The sequence below is a fragment of the Emydura macquarii genome, unplaced genomic scaffold, assembly GCF_026122565.2.
Source record: "Emydura macquarii macquarii isolate MOO-44397 ecotype Brisbane River unplaced genomic scaffold, CSIRO-AGI_Emac_v2 contig_2422, whole genome shotgun sequence".
Classification (NCBI taxonomy): Eukaryota; Metazoa; Chordata; order Testudines; family Chelidae; genus Emydura; species Emydura macquarii.
The window spans coordinates 35,387,376-35,407,717 of record NW_027132559.1 but is presented as its reverse complement, the minus strand read 5'-3'; the positions used below and the strand labels follow the sequence as shown (position 1 = coordinate 35,407,717).

Genomic DNA, 20,342 nt, shown 5'->3' with positions numbered 1-20,342 from the left:
AGCTGGTTATGAAGATACTAAGAAACCAATTTTTCAAACTCATTTTAGTTTGAATCTAAAGGAGTTGTGTGCCGAGACGCAGTAAATGATTGTGATATTCCAGAAAACTGCACGGGAAACTCCAGTCAGGTAATATTTTAAAACTTTTTCACAAAAAGTGAACAAGTGCAAAATATGCACAATTTCAGTCAATATGAGAGTTATTGGAGTTGTATCCTAAGTTATTTACATGTTGTATACAAATTACTTTAAGTTTAGAAAAGAAGTGAATTTTTTTTGAAATGCCACTAATTACCTTAGATGTATCAAATTGTTTTTATAGACTGCTTGCTATCTGGATTATCTAGTAGTTATTTTATTTTTCTATAGTGTTCTCCCAACATTCACAAAATGGATGGATATTCATGTGATAACAAACAGGTAATTTTAATTTTGATTTATATTTTTATTTTACAGCTGGGAAAACATATGCATATAGGTTCTGATCTGAGATCCTTTGAAGTCAGTAGGACTTCAATGAGATTTGGATCTAGGCTCACAAATTATTTTCAATTAGAAAGTAGAACCACATTATGTGTTAATTAGTGTTTCCATCACATATTGTAAAATAAATTGAATAATACTTGTTTGCCTGATTTGAAAGTGTATTTGACCCAATTGTGAAAAGGTGAGAAAACATTGTTTTGTTTCTCTTTAGGGTATTTGTTTTGGAGGAAGATGTAAAACAAGGGATCGGCAATGCAAATACATCTGGGGTGAAAGTGAGTAAACATTATTGTTTCTAAGTTGGCTTCATTGATATAGCTCTAAAGATTTGAATATCTGGGAATAATTGCAGACATACTCCTAGCTAAAATCCATTAAAATCAATCAAAACTTAGTTGGGACTTTGCTTCTGTCCCTAGCTATTGAAGACCCTTCAGCATCACAGCCATGTCTCTAGCCAATGAGTGCTTGGCTTGGCACTCTTCAAAGACGATCACTGCATTACTTGGAGGAGGTCACTCAAGATTTTTTTCTTTCTGTGAACTGAGCACATTGCTTCTGCTGTGTCCTGGTCCTTGCTGACCCTGGGAACTTAGAACAAGTCCTGAACCTCCCTATTAAGCTGCCACTAGACTGCCAGGGTGATCAGTTTCTTCACATTGCTTGGTGTACTTATATTTAATTAGCAGTTAGGAACATGTTTGAAACCATAGCTAGAAAAAATAAGTGGTTGCCAGAGGTCTTTGTTCATGTCTGATTTAGAGCTTATCACTTTGGTTGAACCTCTGCAATTTTGTGTGTGGACACTCTTCTGTCAGTTTTAACCTGGCTTATCTCTGTTTAACTTGCACCTGAAATTTACCAATAGAAGAGTCTCAGCACATAGAGCTGCACCCTCCAGTTTAAGTAAATTTGTTTAAAATCATGTTTAGTTAAAATGATGCAACTTTGTGGGGTGAACATGACAGTGTGTAGAAAACAAGATTCAGCTTAGACTGTAAGCTCTTTGGGGCAGGGACTCTATCTGTTATGTGTTTGTACAGTACCTAGCACAATGGGGTCATGGTGTCTGACTGAGGCTCCTAGGCACTGTAAAACCAATACTACTACTACTAATACAAGTTGTGGGAAATGTCTTCAACAGGTCAGTCACAGACCAGCACTCGCTGTGCCTGCAATGTCTTGGATAAGGTTATTCACCCTGCTCTTAGCTCCTAGCTTGCTGTTCTAGTATGAATGAAAGGTGCTTTAGCATTGACTGTCTCAACTAGTTCAGCATTGACTCTGCCACTCTCAGGACTGGCAGAAGCTAAATGGTTTCTGCCAGAGCTTCAGCTTTCTTTGGAGACGAAGAAAAACAATATAAATTGTAACGGATGAACCACAACAATTGAGAGTTTAAGTTTGGTTTAGATTCTTACTCAGAAAGTTCAGATGTTTTTATAAAGCTTATCCAAAGAATGTGTTGGGTCTGAATAATTGGGCTGGAAGTCTCCTGAGAGCAGCCATCTCATAAGCTATTTAGTACCTTCTCCTGCTTGGGACAGAACAAAAGAGAACCGTTTGTCTTGTATTTCAGGCACTTAAGTTACTGGTCTCTGACAGAAGCTGGAAATACTTTGGCACATTAAAAGGAAAAATAATTGAGGCAAAGATGAGAAATTAGCTGTAATTTTTTAAAAGATAGATTTGAGTCTTAGGCCAAGACTTTGGTGTTGTGATTGTCTAAATGGGTTCTTCCATCATTTAAAATAAGTAGAGAGATCCAGGGTTCCTGGCAAGTATCTAATTTTTAATCTAGGGCTGTTATAACTCAAAGTTTTCCCCAAATGCTTAATTGTCTCAAACTGGCCACAATCAAAAACATTTTTCCTTGAAAACTGATCTTGACTTGTAAACAAGGTCTGGAATGAAGAAATCCTTGGAGAGATAATAAGAGCCAATATCTTTGAAAAAAAAGTAGAGGATAATTTGTGATTTACTTGATCTACAACCTGATTTCTAACATTAAATTTGCATCAGGCTTTTAAAAATTTGCATAATCTTATTAGAAGAAAATTGTTTCTGTTTTTTAGAAGTGACAGCTGCTGACAGATACTGCTATGAGAAACTGAATATTGAAGGGACTGAGAAAGGTAACTGTGGAAGGGGCAAGGACACTTGGATACAGTGCAACAAACAGTAAGTTCATCTACTCTGGAAAACAGCTTGTGTGAGATTCACCTTTCATAAACAGGATCTAAAAGCCTTGCGTCTGGCTGGTGCAGAATTTCTCTGGTGCAAGAACTGAGGAAGACAGCCATCTTCTGAGGACCACCTACAACTTAAGCCCCAGCATAGAGGTGTGTCAGGGATGGGGCCAGAGGTTGGAGGAGAGCCCCGTAGTCTGCATCAGCTTCATGGATTCTTAACTGCTACCGACTGTGGAGCAGCCTATTAAAAGGCTGAGGAAGGTGCTGTATCAGAACAGCTCTCAGATCTGCCAAATTTACACCGGGGCCACTTTGGTCACCACAGCAGCCCAAAAGCCAGGAGGTGTTAAGGTGGCATAGAGCCACTGTCTGCCTCCCTCACTGCTCCAAGGTTCTGGAATGCAGCACTAATATCACTCCTTCACTTTGCTCCAAGAGAACATCTACACTGCCACTGGGAGATGGGATTCTCTTTGTGGGTAGACACACTCGCACTAACTCAACTGGAGTAAGTGTGCTAAAAATAGTAGCGTGGACATTGCAGCACCAGTGGCAGCTTGGGCTAGCTACTTGAGTCCATGCCCACTCAACCATCTGGGTCTGAGTTGGAGTGGCTAGCCCAAGCTGCTACCGGTGTCACAATGTTCACGCTGCTATTTTTAATGTGCTAGCTTGAACTAGCACAAATCTGAAGCTAGCACAAATCTGTCCCCCCACACTGGAAATCACAGCTCCCCACTGCAGTGGTAGACATACCCTTAATGCAAGACTGGGCCTGATTCTCCACAGCTTGGTACTTTGAGAGGTCATTTACATCTATGAATAATTGGTGTAAAATGCCACCATTCTGATTTTGTAACTTATGCACCCACTTTGCATGGTATAAGTGGCTTCTCAAAGTGCCAGGACATGGAGAATCAGGCCCACTATATGGAGTATAAATGTTTTTGAAATGAAGATCCAAATTATGGACCCCAGAGAAGACAGTACATAGCAGATATGGTCTCAGACCAGAAATTTGGATCCAAATACCACCAGAATTTTGGGAAAGCTCGGATCTGAGTCCACATTCTTCTCTCCTACAAATAAAATCCTCAAACGGAGAAAATGGTGACTGGAGGTTTTGTGTACTGTATCATAAAGTTTCACCAGCTCTCACAAACACTTGAATTAGATACTGCCGAGTCTTGTTGGTGAAGAAATACACAGATTCCTGGCATCTCTGATATACAGGTATATTATACTGGTCTAGGTTATTCCCCTTCCTGTATGGGAATAGCTAACAGTATAAGCACTTTTATGTCAGTATAACTGCACGCACATTAGGGGATTTATTGGTATAATTAAAGTGGTAAAATGTTTATATGTAGACAAGGCTTCGGGCTCAAAGAGTCTGGAGGCTTGACACTGAGGTAGTTGAAGCAATAACAGGGAAAGATAACAGGAAAATATGTAAGGCAGGTAAGCAGAGAACATTTTCTGTAGGATGGGAACATAGTGTGTCTGTGATGCTGGATTTGGGCACTTACATAAGTGAAAGAGAAATAAGTGGTGGTCTGCCATACTGATGGGCTGTGTACCAGTTACCAGCACATGTGAAAAAACAAAAGACCTATCAACCAGTCTGATTTGTTTTTTAAGTTTAAACTATTTGTATTGGATTTTTTTTTCTGAGTGAATGTCTATTTAACCTCTCAATATAGGGATGTGCTTTGCGGATATCTTCTATGCTCCAATATCTCTAATGTCCCAAGACTTGGAGAACTTGATGGTGAAATCACATCTTCAGTCATACAGCTGGGGAAATTCTACAACTGCAGGTAATTCTTAAAACCCAATTAAATGAAACAGAGATGATACTGCTTTCCATATTCATCCGCTGTGGAAATGTCAGCTAGGTCCTTCCTAAGTGAGAAACAACTGCTGCCATTAAAAACAAAACAAAAATCTACATAAATTGAACTTCCATCTGACCCTATCAGTGCTTCTTCTAGATTAGGCGTGAGACACATTATAATGGCATTTTGGGGAAGCTTGCCCTGCTGCTTCATGCATTTATTCTGTAGCCAAATAGAGAACATCATCCTTCAGGAAATATTTATGTTTAATCTCAGTATTTTAAAGGGTACTGTGCAGAGAATATGTCTAAAGTAAAAATGCAGTATCTTAGTTTGTTTTATATTAGGCTCACTGACAAAAACCCCTCCTATCCTCCCCAGTATTTTTTATGGATCCTGCCTGGTTTCTGCACATTATAATGACACAAACAAAAATGAATGTGACACCCAAGAGTCCAATTTATTGAATAGTCTTATGTCGAAAGCAATGCACAAATATATTGTGGATCTTTGTTTGTTTTGAAGCGGTGGCCATGTTAAGCTAGATGAAGAGACAGACCTTGGCTATGTGGAGGATGGAACACCATGTGGCCCAAATATGATGTGTTTGGAGCGCAGATGTCTACCCACTGATTCCTTCAACTTCAGCATCTGCCCGGGCACTACAGATGACAAAATTTGTTCAGGACATGGAGTATGTTTTCTTGTTTTTAGTCTTGACTTTCACATTGCTGCTGCTTTTACTGAATGCATCCAAATTTATGCATTTAGTAAAAATCATCTACCTAGTTAAATAAAGGGAACCTAAATTGTTGGCGGTACACGTTCATTTTCTAGATACGCTTTTAAAGATTGTGTGTGAAATATACAGGTAGTGAATACATCAGAGTCAAGACATTTGGAGCTATGTGTTACAGTAAGCATATATACTATTACAAACATTATATAAATGATTTATTTTTCATCACTTCCTCCAACTTACTTTCTTTCCTCGGATACTTCACATGTGCATTTAAAGGGCTTAATACCATTCTCTGGGAAACTTTAAAGTATATAGGTCCAGATTCGATTCTCTGTCATATCCTGGACCATTTGTGCTGTGGGTAGCAGAAACGGTCCATAAAGCAACTGGATCTTTTCAGATGAGAATTCCCCCAGTGTGGGGAGTTCTCGTCTGGGTCACAGCTACTGTATTTGGCTCCTGTGCTGGGTCAGAGACCGGGGTTGCTGGAGTGCCCTGAGTTCTAGCTGTTCCAAGATGGCATAGAGTCCCTTTGTCCCTGTCATGGTTTAAAGCAATTCCCAGACTTCACAAGTCTGTCCTGCATTAGGGAAGCCATAACATACTTCTTGATAGCTCCTATCTCTCCTGTGCTCCTGTGCTTTGCAGAAACTCAGTTGTTGATGTGAAATCATCAATTTAATCTATTTTAAAAGAAAACTGAAATCTGTGGGACACAGTCTCCCAAAAGGAAACAGTAAAAATATTATACATAATTTTATGGGCAATTTTTATTTTACCAGTTCCACTCAACTCTACATAATTTGTATTCTAAATAGCAGGAAAAAAGTTCATTTTGTGATTTGTGTTTTGACCTGCAGGTTTGCAGCAATGAAATAAAGTGTGTCTGTGATCGATTCTGGGGAGGAGATGACTGCAGCACTCCGTACAAAGTTGCTCCAATTTTTGAGGAAGATATGGCAGGCAAAGGTGTGTAACGCATATATTGGTGGTAATACTTTCATAGGAAAAAAATTATAGGCTAATCTTTGGTTTTGGGGAAGGTCCAATAAGTGAAGCTAGATCAGCTACTCTCTCACTTAGCATACAGCAGTACGCTAGGCATCCTGACCTCTCCTTTTCAGAAACACAAATGCTCTAAAAATGCCTTATTCCTACAACTGGATCTGCACAGCTTGACTCTTATAGAATTCATAAGGGCACTACATGGGTTGTAGAAGTGAATCGAGGTGCACCTTGCTTGCTTCACTCATGTGAATGAACCTATTAAAATAAATGGAACTATTCTTGATTAAGATTAGCAGAATTTTACCAATACAATACAATACACCCCATTACACCCCATACACCCAATACACCCCATTACTAAATGAAATAAACAATGTTTAATGATCTTATTCTCCAGGCCCAACTCTTTAAAACATGGCCTCTTTTTGCACATATACACATCTAATGAACATGTAATATCTGTGCATAACATGCATGCACATAACAGAATGTACACTTTCAGATTTCCTAAGTGATTTATATAAACACATTTTTATTTAATCTCTGAAGAGGCCTACATGAGAAAGTTATATTGGTATAAGATAAAATGTGAATTTAAACCTTTAAAAGTACATCATATTAACTACCCAGGTGGCCACTCTTAATCTGAAATAAGAGCGACGTTTTCAATGTCGCTTAAATCCCTTCCTAAGCAATATAAACTGAAGTGAAAAATCCACTTTTACTCCCAAATGAGTGTCCACAAGGGGAATTATAATACTAAGAGTATAGCGGTGTAATTATACTGGTAAAACTGTTAAAACTTTCCCTTGTAGACAAGCCCTCTGTCAAGGGGAACAGTCAGATAGATCAATATTTTGTCTACAAATATTATTTTGTATAGTAAAAGTTTGTTTTTATTGTGTATGTATATTTTAAGTATAATATAAATAATGAAAATTTATGGCATAATATAATAAGAATGCATAAATCTCATATAGGAATCCCTGCAGCTTTTAAAGTAAATTTATCATTTGCCTCTATCAAAAGACACACACTCCTTCACACCTCACTTTTTATTTGTGCATTAAGAGATCTCTTAATATAGACTTAATTGTACATATTACAGCATAATGGATGATTTTAAAAAATGCTGTTCATTTATTATTTTAAAATAACCAAGAAAATATGCATAGGGGGCAACTTTTATATCTTTATATGGCACTTGGAGGCTACTCCATTTGTATTTGGACATCACTGTTTGAAAAGATAAGCATTGAGTTACATAATCATAATGAAAAACAGGACGTCTTAATCTCTAAATCAGGAACAAGAAACCTTCTATCCTGAATAAAAAGAACCTCAAAGTATTGTATAAATGTTATACAGAGTATGAACATATCTGTATTTTTAATTTAAATTGAACATTTTAAAATGAATTAGTAAGTCTTTTTGTCCTCTTCTCCTGCCCCTCCTGTAATGGTACAAAGACAATTTCTCTTATTACAGATCCTATTTCATTGGATGAAGCATCCCCCATGTAAATTTAGAAGACTAAGGATGTCTAGCCCATTGAGTGATCTAATTTGACTGAACACCAGTGTTTTAATCAGATTTAATGCTAATATATTTACACACAGACTCATACATATGGTTCCATAGACCTTCCAGGTCTTTCTAGTAGCTTTTTATTTTTTTAATGAAACATTTATGAATAATTAATTTACTTCCTGTAGTTATAGCTTGATTTTGGAATCAATTAATTCAATTCATTTACTGTTACATGGTCAAACTACAATGGCTCCTACTTGTAAAGTCCCTTGTTAAACATATTAATATTATTTACAGGAATCTAGCACTATTTCACATTATTCAGCACAGATCTAATGGCCTAAACAATTTTCTAGAACACTTTGTATATTTGCTGCTTTGTATACTTTTATTTTTAAATTTCTGTATATTTTGTTTTTTGTCTTTCACTTTTCCCCAGGTGTTGTTAGTACAAATATAATAATAGGGGCTATTGCTGGCACCATTTTAGTGTTGGCTCTCGTTTTAGGAATAACTGGATGGGGTTACAAGTAAGTATAATTTGCAATTTGTAATAAATTTGAAAATATGCATATATGTTCAGCAAATAACTGTTTACAATATGAAGTAATAAAGCAACAATATTGAAAATTATACAAATTTAGGTGGCTGATCAAATAAAAACTGAATTATATCATTCAGGCAAACTTTTATTGGCAAAAATGTTTTCCAAATGGTTTTTACATGGATAAATATTTTTGGTTTTATATATCTTGATCCGATTCTGGTGTACATTTCTCAATTAGTAATGTGCTTAAGTGGTTTGTTGAATGGGGGTGGGCTTGAAGCATACGATTAAGATTCAGATCCTCAGCTGGTATCCAGTTTATATTAACTGAGGATCTTGCCTGAAGTGTTTTGCTGAATCAGGGCCAAAATGGCCAAGTCCATTTTTTTCCAATATTCATGTTCTTTTTTTCAGTTTTGTTTCTGTGCTGAAGTTCTTCTGTAAACAAAACAGTTTGGTGGTTTTGCAGATATTAAATCAAGATTCAATGCATGTGCTTTTAGAAAAAAAGTCAGCAGCATTTGAATTTAAATGGAAGAATGGCTGCAACCCCTTCTGTGTGGAATATTGACAAAGCAAACCAAGCTCAGCTATTCCAAACACCATTATTTGGGTGCTGGCAAAGTCATTCAGAATATTGGGCCAATGCTGTTCTTAGTTATACTGTGTATTCCCACTGATGCCAATATGATTAAATGCATGACTTAAGTATTTGGAATGCCCAGAATCTAAATGCAAGAACACGTCTGAAGGTTATACCCTATCTTGGATGAGAATCTGGCCACAATGAGGTACACATGGTCCAGCAGTTTTTTGTAGTTTTGGCCCCCTGTAGCCATTCAAAGTTAGTGTAAATTAGAATGGGTTGAGAGCTGCTCTTGTACAGTGCAAGGAGAAAGGCATGCACAAGATACTATGAGTATTAAATTAATAAAAGGACAGCTTTAAGCCATCTTTGCATACCACCTACTGATTTTGTCAGTACCGGAAGAACCCCTATTTGAAATAGAGCTTCAAAACTTAATGCATGTTTTGGGGTATGATTAGGCAGGAATTTTAGTGAATTTTCCTAGTAATACAGAAATATGTGTTGAAAAACAGAACTAAGATTCCCAAATGTTCCCAGACTTAATAAGCCTGTTTCAAATACTGGTAAAACATTGCAGTGCATATTCTAGAGACACTTAACAGTCCAGGATGATTATATTCCTACAGCTTTGTTTATTTGAACTAATATGTTTGTTCACTTTTTTCCAAAAGTTATTTATTTAGGAATCATTTGAAAATCAAAATTTCACTTCTGCTTAAATTGCTTTTATGTTTAATTGTTGTTTATGCTGTTATGAATACAGCCACATTCTCTCTCTAATATATACACATTGGTAACTCATTATTATTTCTTTCTCTTCTTTTCTATGGAAAGAAACTATCGGAGACAGAGGTATGTGATAAAAATAATGTGAATACATCCTCTAGAAAGGCTTTAAATGACGATTATTTCTGTATTTATTCCATTTTTGTGATGTGAATTTTGTAGAGAGTACATATGGATAATGAATTGTCATATTTCAATATGTTTTTCCTTAAATCAGTGGTTTTCAACCTGTGGTCTGCAGACCCCTGGGGATCCAAAGAGTATGTCTAAGATTTACAAAGGGGTCCGCACCTCCATTTGAAATTTTTTAGGGGTCCACAAATGAAAAAAGGTTGAAAACCACTGCCTTAAATTATATATATGATTTTATAAAAGAGTACTTACCCGAAATATCTAACAATGCTGTGAACTCTGCAAATGCAATGGCTAAAGTCCTGGCCCCATTGAATTCAATGGCAAAACACCTATTAACTTAATGGAGGCCAATATTTCACCCAACAAGAAAAGGAAAATATAGAAAAAATAATTAAAGATAAAAGCAGAGAAAACCCAAATATGCTTTTAGAGATTAAAATGTTCCTGAGGTCCAAGAGGAGTGAGGAGTAATATGAAACTGATGTACATTAAATTCTCTGGACCAAATTAATTCCTGGAGTTACACATTTAAATTTAAATACATTTTAGTTAAATTAAATTCACAGACAAATTTGAAGAAAGAATTTCAATAATAAAGTCCATGTCACTGTTATAAATCAAGTAGTCTCATATATATCCTGTGTGTTTATATTTGATTTATGTTTTATATACGACAAGGAACTCAGGATAACACACCTCAGAATGAAGAGGATTCATAGAATTGGATTTAGATCAAAATGGTTTAATATACACAAGAATATAGCAATATGAGAATACAATTCCAGGACTAGTTCACACTGGTATAAATCAGAAACAACTCTATGGAAGTCACTGGTGTTACACCACTGTAAAAGTAGTGTGAGATCAGAATCACCAGGGAGGATGTGTGAGCAGTTTGGAAAAAAGTGACTCAATCTGAATCTTGTCCTGCACTATCTAAACCATATGCTGATCTGTTCAAAGATTCACATTGGTTCAGATAAGCAATGTAAAACTAATTGAATCACTCTTTCCACTAACCAAGATCCCACTATTGATTCCAGGAAGAACCCATTCCTTCCCTCAAACTATGCTTCCTTCCACCTACCCAGCTGTTCTATCCCTACCTAACTACAAGCCAGACTCTTTTCTGTAAGGGCCTGATCCTGCACTCGTTCAAGTCAAAGGCCAAACTCACACTGGCTAAAGTGGTACAGGATTGGACCCTAAGAGACAGTTGCTCACTGATTATTCTGCTTCCCTTCCCTCGCCATCCCCTCCTGACTTCTGCAGTTATTACACTGTCTTGGTCCAAGCTGCTGCTATATCTGCTGCAGCCATCTGCTGAGCCTGCACTCCATGCCCTCTATCTTTATAATGCTTTCTCTGTCATTTGGAGACAGAGTGCTTTCTTGGCATGTAGCAGAAAGGCCCTGCCAAGTGCTGACTCATTTAGTTGATGTACAACAGGCACTGACAGCTGATGGGAACTGTAATTGGGATAAAGGCAGAGAGATTAAAGTCAGGCCTCAGGGAAGGATTTGCAGATAGGGGATATCATTTGAGCAGAGGGCCAATGGAAGACTGGTTTGTGGGAGTACTGTCTCTCGGATGAAAGGATCATAAGACCATAAGAAAGGCCATACTGGGTCAGACCAGTGGTCCAGCTAGACCAGTATTCTGTCTCTGACAGTGGTCAGTGCCAGATGCTTCTAGCAGGTGGAAGTTTAGGAATGTGGAGCATGGGGTTGTATCCCTGACCACCTTGGCTAAGAGCCATTAATGGACCTATCCTCCATGAACTTATTTAGTTCTTTTTTGAACCCAGTTATACTTCTGGCTTTCACAAAACCCCGGCACAAGTTCCACAGGTTGACTGTGTGTTGTGTGAAGTACTTCCTTATTTTTGTTTTAAACCTGCTGTCTATTAATTTAATCAGGTAACCCTTTGTTCTTATGTTATGTGAAGGGGTAAATAACACTTACCTATTCACTTTCTCCTTACCACTCATGATTTTAGACTTAATAACTATCTGACTTTATCATGTCCCCCCTTAGTAGTCTCTTTTTTAAAATGAACAGTACCAGTCTTCTTAATCTCTCCTCAGAAGGAAGCTGTTCCATATCCCTAATAAATGTTGTTGTCCTTCTCTGCACCTTTTCCAGTTCTAATATATCCTTTTGAAAAGGGTCAACCAGAACTCTATACAGTGATTTGTACACTGGCATTAAGATATTTTCTGTTTTATTATCTTTCCCTTTTCTAATGGTTCCTAATATTCTGTTAGCTTTTTGACTGCTGCTGCACACTGAGTGGATATTTTCAGGGAACTATCCCCAATGACTCCAGATCTCTTTCTTGAGTGATAACATCTAGTTCAGACCCAAACATTTTGTATGTATAGCTGAGATTATGTTTCTCAATGTGCATTACTTTGCATTTATCAGCATTGAATTTTATCTGTCATTTTGGTGTCCAATCACACAGTTTTGTGAGATCCCTTTGTAATTCTTCACAGTCAGCTTTGGACTTAACTATCTTGAGTAATTTTCTATCGTCTGCAAATTTTGCTACCTAACTGTTCACCCACTTTTCCAGATCATTTATGAATATGTTGAACAGCACAGGTCCCATTACAGCTCCTTGTGAGACTCCACTATTTACCTTTATCTATTGTGAAAACTGACCATTTATTCCTACCCTTTCTTTCCTATCTTTTAACCAGTTACTGATTCATGTGAGGACCTTCCCTCTTATCCCATGACTGCTTACTTTACTTAAGAGCCTTTGGTGAAGGACCTTGTCAATGGCTTTCGGAAAGACCAAGTATACTATATTGACCTATGTCCCCATGCTTGTTGACTCCCTCAAAGAATTCCAGTAGATTGGTGAGGCATGATTTCCCTGTACAAAAGCCAACTCTTTTCCTACATATCTACTTACATGCAAAATGAGTTGTCCTTAAAGCCATTTGACTGGAGACACAACTACATTGACGGAGGATAGGGCAACTTGAATCTTGAAAATATCAAATGAAACCGAGCCAACATCAATTGCAAAATTAGCATGAGAGGATTGAGAGAATGTAAAATATCAATTTTAATGTATTCTTGGTTAGGTTTTATATTCCATTGTTCAATAAGTTTATTAGGTGAGATGGAAAGCTATGAATGTGGACTCAGTCATTCAGTGTCTATGGCAAGGATCAGGATGGAAACCAGTATGGGCAAAGACTTTTTGGAGATGATGGAAAACCAGTGGTGCCTAGCAACCAAACTCATTAATGTAGGAAGAGGAAATCCTATAGTCTGATATCTGAAGAAATAGTTATGAAAATATATAAGCAAAGATTCAGTAGATGAAAAAAGTACAAAAGAGTTAACTGAAATGCCCTCATTAAAATTAGTTAGTGTTAGCTCTTAAACCAAAATGAAAACAAATCAGCATGTGTGCCAATATTACATAAAGATTAATATTTGATGGAGCAAAGCAACTGAAACAAGTAAATTGTAAAAAACTGAAAGGACTAAAATGTCAATCGTTCTATCAACTGAGATAGCCTGAAATGCACAAAGATGTGGAAAAAAGCATTAGTTTGGCCAAAGAGTGACAATTTGTTAAGTGGTGGACTGAGAAACCAAATCACAGTAAATTTATGCCTGAAATATTCCTGAGGTGTATGAGGATTGAGACTACAACTGGGACTCAATATGGAATGAAAGAGACCAGAAGGATTGTGGTGTACTGGCTGTGAGTCTTTTGGCATATGATTATATATTTTAAACATATGAGGATCTTATGAAATTTAAATATGGAAGTGAAGGAAATTTTAACTGAGGAGTCAAGTTCTGTAGGAGGTCATTGTTTGTAAAACTGAAGTGAAAGTGACTCAACCTTCTGGCTAATGCGCATTTTTATTAATGGTGACAAACAGAAACAAACACCTTGGGAAGTACAGTGTTGTATAGATAACTGAGCATGTTTTGTTAACAGTTAAAGCAACAGACAAGTTATTCATTTAAATTAAAGAGACATTTTCAACCAACTAGAATTACCTCCAAAGGACTGTGAAAACCGATGGCTATAAATTCACTGAGAGGAAAAGTGGGATAGGTTTTTAATAAACTGGAGGATTTTCTCAAACCAAGGCTAAAGGAATGAGCAGGATATGAATTATGTATTTTGATAAATTGGTTTGTTTCAGAAACATGGAACATTTTCATCTCTTTAAAAATAATTTGCCTCTAATTACAAACATTGAAAAGATTGTTTAATCCGAACAGAAACAAGTCTTGGATGAATGAGGGAGGGGACACAGACGAGAAGGCCTGATCTAAAAGGGTGAAGAGAAAATAGTAAACCCTATAATACATCTGGGCTAGCAGCTTGTTGTTGTCTTTCCTTTCACTCTTCTGCTTCACGCAATCTCATGAGTAATACCTACTCACAGACTGATTGTTGACAAAATGGATAAGAATTAAAAGTTAAAATTTGAGCCTAAAGGGAACATTATAGTAATTATTTACATTTTAAATAAGGCTTTCAGATGCATATTTCAACTTAGTGACTTGATACTGTAGCCAAGAAACACTGTCGTTAAAAAATCTCAACTTGCACACAGTAGCTCAGACAAAAATAAGTTCTGCTGCTGGAGTCCAAAATTACCCTTACGTAAACTTCTGACACAGTGAACTGTAAAGATGCAACAGCTCCAGAGGATAACTTGAAACTAGGAAATCCTTAAAACTAGTAAATCATTAAAACCAGAACCTGTGGCAAAGTGGGAGTCGGTGCAAATTAAAGGAAGTCAGCATCATGTTGTTGTCTTTCTTTCAGAGGCAAAAAATGTGCATTTTAAACCCACTTGGAAATCCAGTAGTAAATCCAACTAAAACTGAGCTGCCATAGTTAACTCTGTATCTGACCAAACAAACATAATCCCTTTCACAAATTCACTGCATAAATTTAGTTCTTAAAAATATATACATGTATTCTTGACTTGCAGTTTATAGTTCTAGAGTGCTTTAAAGTGAATCTTGTTTGAGATGAAGGCCAAGATTTTCAAACTGAACAGTGATTTTGGGTGTCCTTATTCGAGACACCTTAACGAGGGCTGTTTTTCAGAGAACAGGTATGCAGACTGATGGTCAGTTTCACCAGCTAGGGAATAGAAATAAAACTTCGAGAACTTTTAAGACCCTTTCTTCAGGGCTTGTTCATTCATTTGATTCAAAACCAAAAGAAAATCAGCTGAAAAACATTGGGCAATAATTCCCCAGAGGCTTTCCCTGTGTTAGTTAGCCAGGAAGGGAGAACACACAACCCTTTCCTTTTGCTCCCTTTTGACTCAGCTTCTACTTTCTTTTAGTCTCTGCCCTGAATAGCCATATGATCAGTTGGTGACTAATCTTTGCAGGTTGCAGCACCTGTACCTTGTCATACAGTCTGTCACTTCCTGATACCCAGGCCTCTTGGAGACATCTGAAATTGGTCTCAGAAACTGAGACACCCAAAACTAATTAGTCACTTCTGAAAATTAGTCACTTTTGAAAATCTCGGCCAGATTTTTTCAGGTAAAAAGCAGGTTTCTCTGAATTAAATCTCTAACACTGCATTTCTGAATTCTCAAAAATACGAAGGACTTCTCTTTCAAGTCTGAGGTATTTATTAATATTCTTAGTGTGTGGTGTAACAGAGTTTCCTCAGATTATTATCCCTACCTCTTTATCCTAAACTAATATTTGTGTGTGCATGTCTTCTTTTCTAACTTTAAAATGTTTATTATGCTTTAGACAAATACCGCAGGGAGATTATGTAAAAAGCCTGGCGAGGCCGACTCTTTTTATAGCGACATGCCTCCTGGAGTCAGCACAAATTCTGCATCTAGTTCTAAGAAGAGGTCTGCTTTTCTGTCGCATTTTCAGATTTCTACCTGTTCCATCACCCATTATTCCATTAGTCAGAACATTTCATTGTTTTGCAGCAGGTTTGATTCCTTCTTCCTTCTTTGTGGAATGTTAAAAATGGTATCTCTCATTCTTTGATTAGTGATTTTTTTCACCACTACATAAAGTGCCAACTGTTGATTATTAAAAATCAGAGCAGAATAAATATTATTTACATTGCTGTCCAAGATTTGTATAATCTAATTTTCAGCATCTCTCTGCTTGGAAATTGCTTTCCAAGAAGAATGTAGAGCTCTTGATAGGTTCAAAAACAAAACAAAAGAATAAATAAAGAACCTTGTGAATTTTATATCATGATCACATAATCAAAGAGAAGAGATACGGTCATGCTTCAGTAACAGTTATGAAAATAAACTGGTTAATGTGAATGTTATTTTTATATCTTTATTTGTAAATGTTATCAACTCGTATTTGTAGTTGACGTACTGAAAGGTATTTTTATTCTTGCTGTCTTACAGAAATGAATGTGGTGCTCACAGGGTATATACATGATATTTCTAGCCTAATATACTAAACTTTCAATCAAGAGTTAATCTAGGTCTTGATCCTGCAAATATTTGTGGCTTATGCTTATTATTGTGTGCAGTCCCTCAGGGCAGTAGATTGTACCATTGTTAAGTACTAATGCAAAAAGATACATTATTCATTTGTTAGAGTTTGCTAATATGTTGTTGCTCTGACTGCTCAAAAAAGAGATCAACATCATTTTCATTGCAAAACTTTAACAGCTCATTAGTGGTTGATAAGATCACTGTGCTCTGCCATCATTTTGCAATCAGAGATACTTTAATTATGAAACTCCTTTTCAACTGGCACTTCAAAATTATTTACAAAGAGCAGTGTAAATAGGAAAACAGTCCTGTACTGCCTCATAGAAGAACTGAATTTTTTTGAGACTTCCTATTTCTTGTCCCTTTAGATATTTTATAACTGAGCAATTGAAAAAAAACCACAAAAATTTTCAGCCCATTTAAAGTTGCTAGATGTAGCAAGTGTGTGCAACTGTATATACCATGTGGGCCTCACATTCCATTTTCTTTAAATCTGTGACTATGACAAATGTACCCTTCAAAGGTCTAGCACTCAAGATGTAATTAACTAATGACACTCACCTTTTTGGCTAACGCTTTTATATTTGTGGGGAGGGGAAAAATAATTTATTTCCAGGGAGTGAAAGTTAATCTTAAAATGATGTAGTGTCTTCAGTTGCAAAGTCATTTTTCAGTTGACGAAGTTCTAATCAAATCTTGGGAAAGCAAGTTTCCATAGGCCTTGTATTCAGCAATGAAGCAGGTTTGCATTCCAGTGAAGAAACAATTGATTTGACTTTTTAAAATGAATGTTATGTAACTCTTCTCTTTCTTATGTCTTTGTTTCTCCTCATACTTTCATTTCCTTCATGTGGCTATCACTTGTTTATTGTTTACTGCACAATGCTAAGGTCTGTTTATGCTAGAGAAACTGAACATTGACACTTGACCAGTTCAGGTACTGTTGAGCAAGTTTGGATAATGCCTCTTTCATACTGCGGCAGGACTAATGTGGACAGAAAACAAGGCACTGAAACCATCCCAGTGTTAATTGATCATTTCAGTTCAGTCCCCATAATGTTATACCCACCTATCAGGCAAATTGCTGTCAGTGAACTCTGTCCATAATACACACATCTCTGGGCAAACCCAAGAGCAGCTGAGGCTTTACTCATTTAGTCTCATCTATGCTGCAAAACACTGTGAATGGTTAGTTGGAGACAATTCAGCATATCATTCAAATATTAACAGCCAACTTTATAATAAAACTCCAGTATAAAACAGTAAACACCAAGCACAGTAAGCAGCGGGGGCCACTTGTCACACCTGTAAAAGAAACTCGTAGGAGAAAAATTATTAAATAATGTATCAGTTTTAAGAAATTTAACACTATCAATAGGCTTGAATCAATACATACTGGTGTGATAAATAAATGCTTTAGGGTGACTTGTGATTGGCCTGAGCTCTTGGGAATTGTCTAAGCAGTGTCTATCAAATACTCACCCTCCAAAGGAGAAAAGAGATGGGAGAACATTAGTATATTCACACATACAGTTAAAATATACAAACACACTCATTAGGCAAAGTGTCTCTCAAGTAAACAATTAATCCAAAAAACACTATTTTGCCTTGTCATGAGTCTCCAGGCAGCATTTGTCTACTTCCATCTCCTTTTATAGACCTAACAATGGTCCTGGGTTGCCACCACCACATGTGGTAAAAGGGATGGAGAGCAGAACTAGTTGTGTTGCAGGGAGTCTTCTCCAAGAATCTGCTCTCCCTGGATAAAGGCCTGAGCTAATACACTTCTGGACTATAGAGGAAAACATGAGAGGAAAGAAAAACATTAGTTCATCTTTTAGGACTCGCATCTACAGACCCCACTCAGCCATGACTTTGGCCTGTAGGTGCACACTGCAATCTCCAGCTCACAAGAAGAATAAAACATCCATTTATATAGCTGGAAAGGAGCTCTTTATCTCCTAGAGCACCACCACGTTGGTGTCTGGGTGCTCAGCGTGATAATCCTGGACTTCTAGGGTGAGAAGTAGCAGAGGAAACACAGTGACAAAGTCTCCCAACCACCTTCTGTCATCACGTTTCCCTTCAGTTGTGTGAGCACTTATCATGCATTCCTTAGACAGGGTGGAATTAATGATTGGAGGCATGCTCCCCCTAGGAACAGATAGATAGAAAGATGTCTTAGGAAGCTTGCAGTGCACTGATATAGCAACAGTTGGATGAAGTGCTATGAGTGGACGCACTGAACCAGTTTACAGAAGCCAGGCTAGTGAATGTGAACACACTGAACTACTGCAGGAATGGACAGTGCTAGCAAAACTTAACTGCTGTGCTTACCATAAAACAGTGCATTCTGCTAGTGCAGACAGAGCTTTAGGCTTTCTTTTGTGACCCAACCCTGGAAATGCAAATGTTTCTAACTCATCAAACCAATATTTAGTTATTAGACGGTAACCTAACAACAATCACATATGAGCCTTCCTATTCCAGGTCAAATGGATTATCTCATTCCTGGAGTGAAAGGATCCCAGACACAAAGCATATTTCGGACATCTGTGAAAATGGGAGACCTAGAAGTAATTCGTGGCAAGGTAAGGGTGAACTTTTGTGCTGGCTTCAGTCAGAACCCGCTTTGGTGTCACCATCGCTATGCTGACAATTTAATTGTTCTTTGGACAGGAACGTGACTCCCTAAAATTGTGTACATTTTGTTATTAACCTCGGAGTTGGGGTTTAACAGCATAAGACACTAGTACACTGGGGTTATTAACCTCAGAGTTGGGGTTTACCAGCACAAGACACTAGTACACTTTGCATTAGCACTAACAGCGGGAGCTCTAAGTGCCATTCAAGCAGTGCAAAGTGGAATTAGATGGTCCAGAAATAGTCTGTATGGGAAGTTCTCTGGTGGCCCAGAGCTGGCAAAGGGGGCAGAGTTGACTCCAGTACCAGCCACCTCTCTACCCTGGGTAAGGGAGGGGCGAGGTGGCACATAAAAGGTGGGTGGAGGGAGAGACCTTACACCAGTGCTGTGAGTTAGAGCTGCTTCTCATTGGGTCAGGATCAGAGAGTTGGAACTGTTCCCTTGCCAGTGGTGTACTGAAGACGGGGGCAGGGAGGCCAGGCCCCCGGGTGCCGGCCTGCGGGGGGGTGCCAGGCTGGCCTTTCACCGACACACAGGAGGCTCTGAGGGGCGCCCCTCAGCACCTCCTTCCCCCACGTGTCGTGAAGGGCTGGCCCGGCCCGGCCCGGCCCGGCCCAGCCCTCCTCCCAAGGCCGGAGAGTGAGGCTACCTTGTCTGAGCCAATGCCAGGCTACAGGGCTGCAGCGGGAAAGGTGGGCACCACGGGGGGGGATGTGGGGGGCCAGCAGAGCCAAGCCTGCATTTGTGCCCCCCCAAGCCTCAGGCCTCCCCCCACCTCAGGTACAGCTCCCTCTCTCCCCGGGGCAACTGGTGGGTGGTGCTGGGACCCCTCCTGCCCTGTATGGAGGGCACAAATGTAGGCTTGGGCCCCGGGCGCCAGAGACCCTTAGTATGCCACTGTCCCTTGCAGCCTCTCCTCTGCACTGCTGCTGAGCTCATGCAAAGTGGTGAAGAGTCCGGCTCTCGATCCCGTTTTCATTTTTAAGAGGCCTGATCCTGTGCCTAGCTGAGCCGAGGTGCAGATCATTCTCGACTCCCACTCTCTTTAGCAGTCTGCATTTGGTGCTCAGCCCCTCACAGGATTGGGCATGAAAGGTACATCGGTAACTTGAAATGCACAATTCTTCACCTGTTATTGCTGCCTGTATCTACTAAGATTACTGCAATTGGAAGAGATCGGGGCATTTTACTCATTTTGTTTTCAGTGTATTTGCTTCAACAGCATTTTGTGCAGTCAGTTGTGCTGTGTTCTTGATGGTGTATGCCTTTTCACAAGGCCTGCAATAGCCAGTGTTTGTCAGAAACAGAGTCAAAAGTGAAACTAAATAGGTACAAGCAGGGACTGGGA

At 38.3% G+C, this 20,342-nt stretch overlaps 1 protein-coding gene across 1 annotated transcript in view; it reads left to right on the top strand.

Moving 5' to 3' along the window:
* ADAM22 (ADAM metallopeptidase domain 22) overlaps nucleotides 1–20,342 on the top strand; it is a 177,607-nt gene that overhangs the window by 135,485 nt on the left and 21,780 nt on the right. The window contains 12 exon segments of the mRNA XM_067562250.1: nucleotides 49–129; nucleotides 370–420; nucleotides 698–761; nucleotides 2,562–2,667; nucleotides 4,382–4,498; nucleotides 5,042–5,210; nucleotides 6,119–6,227; nucleotides 8,236–8,326; nucleotides 9,767–9,784; nucleotides 15,626–15,645; nucleotides 15,648–15,819; nucleotides 18,841–18,941. Coding sequence (XP_067418351.1) covers nucleotides 49–129; nucleotides 370–420; nucleotides 698–761; nucleotides 2,562–2,667; nucleotides 4,382–4,498; nucleotides 5,042–5,210; nucleotides 6,119–6,227; nucleotides 8,236–8,326; nucleotides 9,767–9,784; nucleotides 15,626–15,645; nucleotides 15,648–15,819; nucleotides 18,841–18,941 — 1,099 coding nt within the window.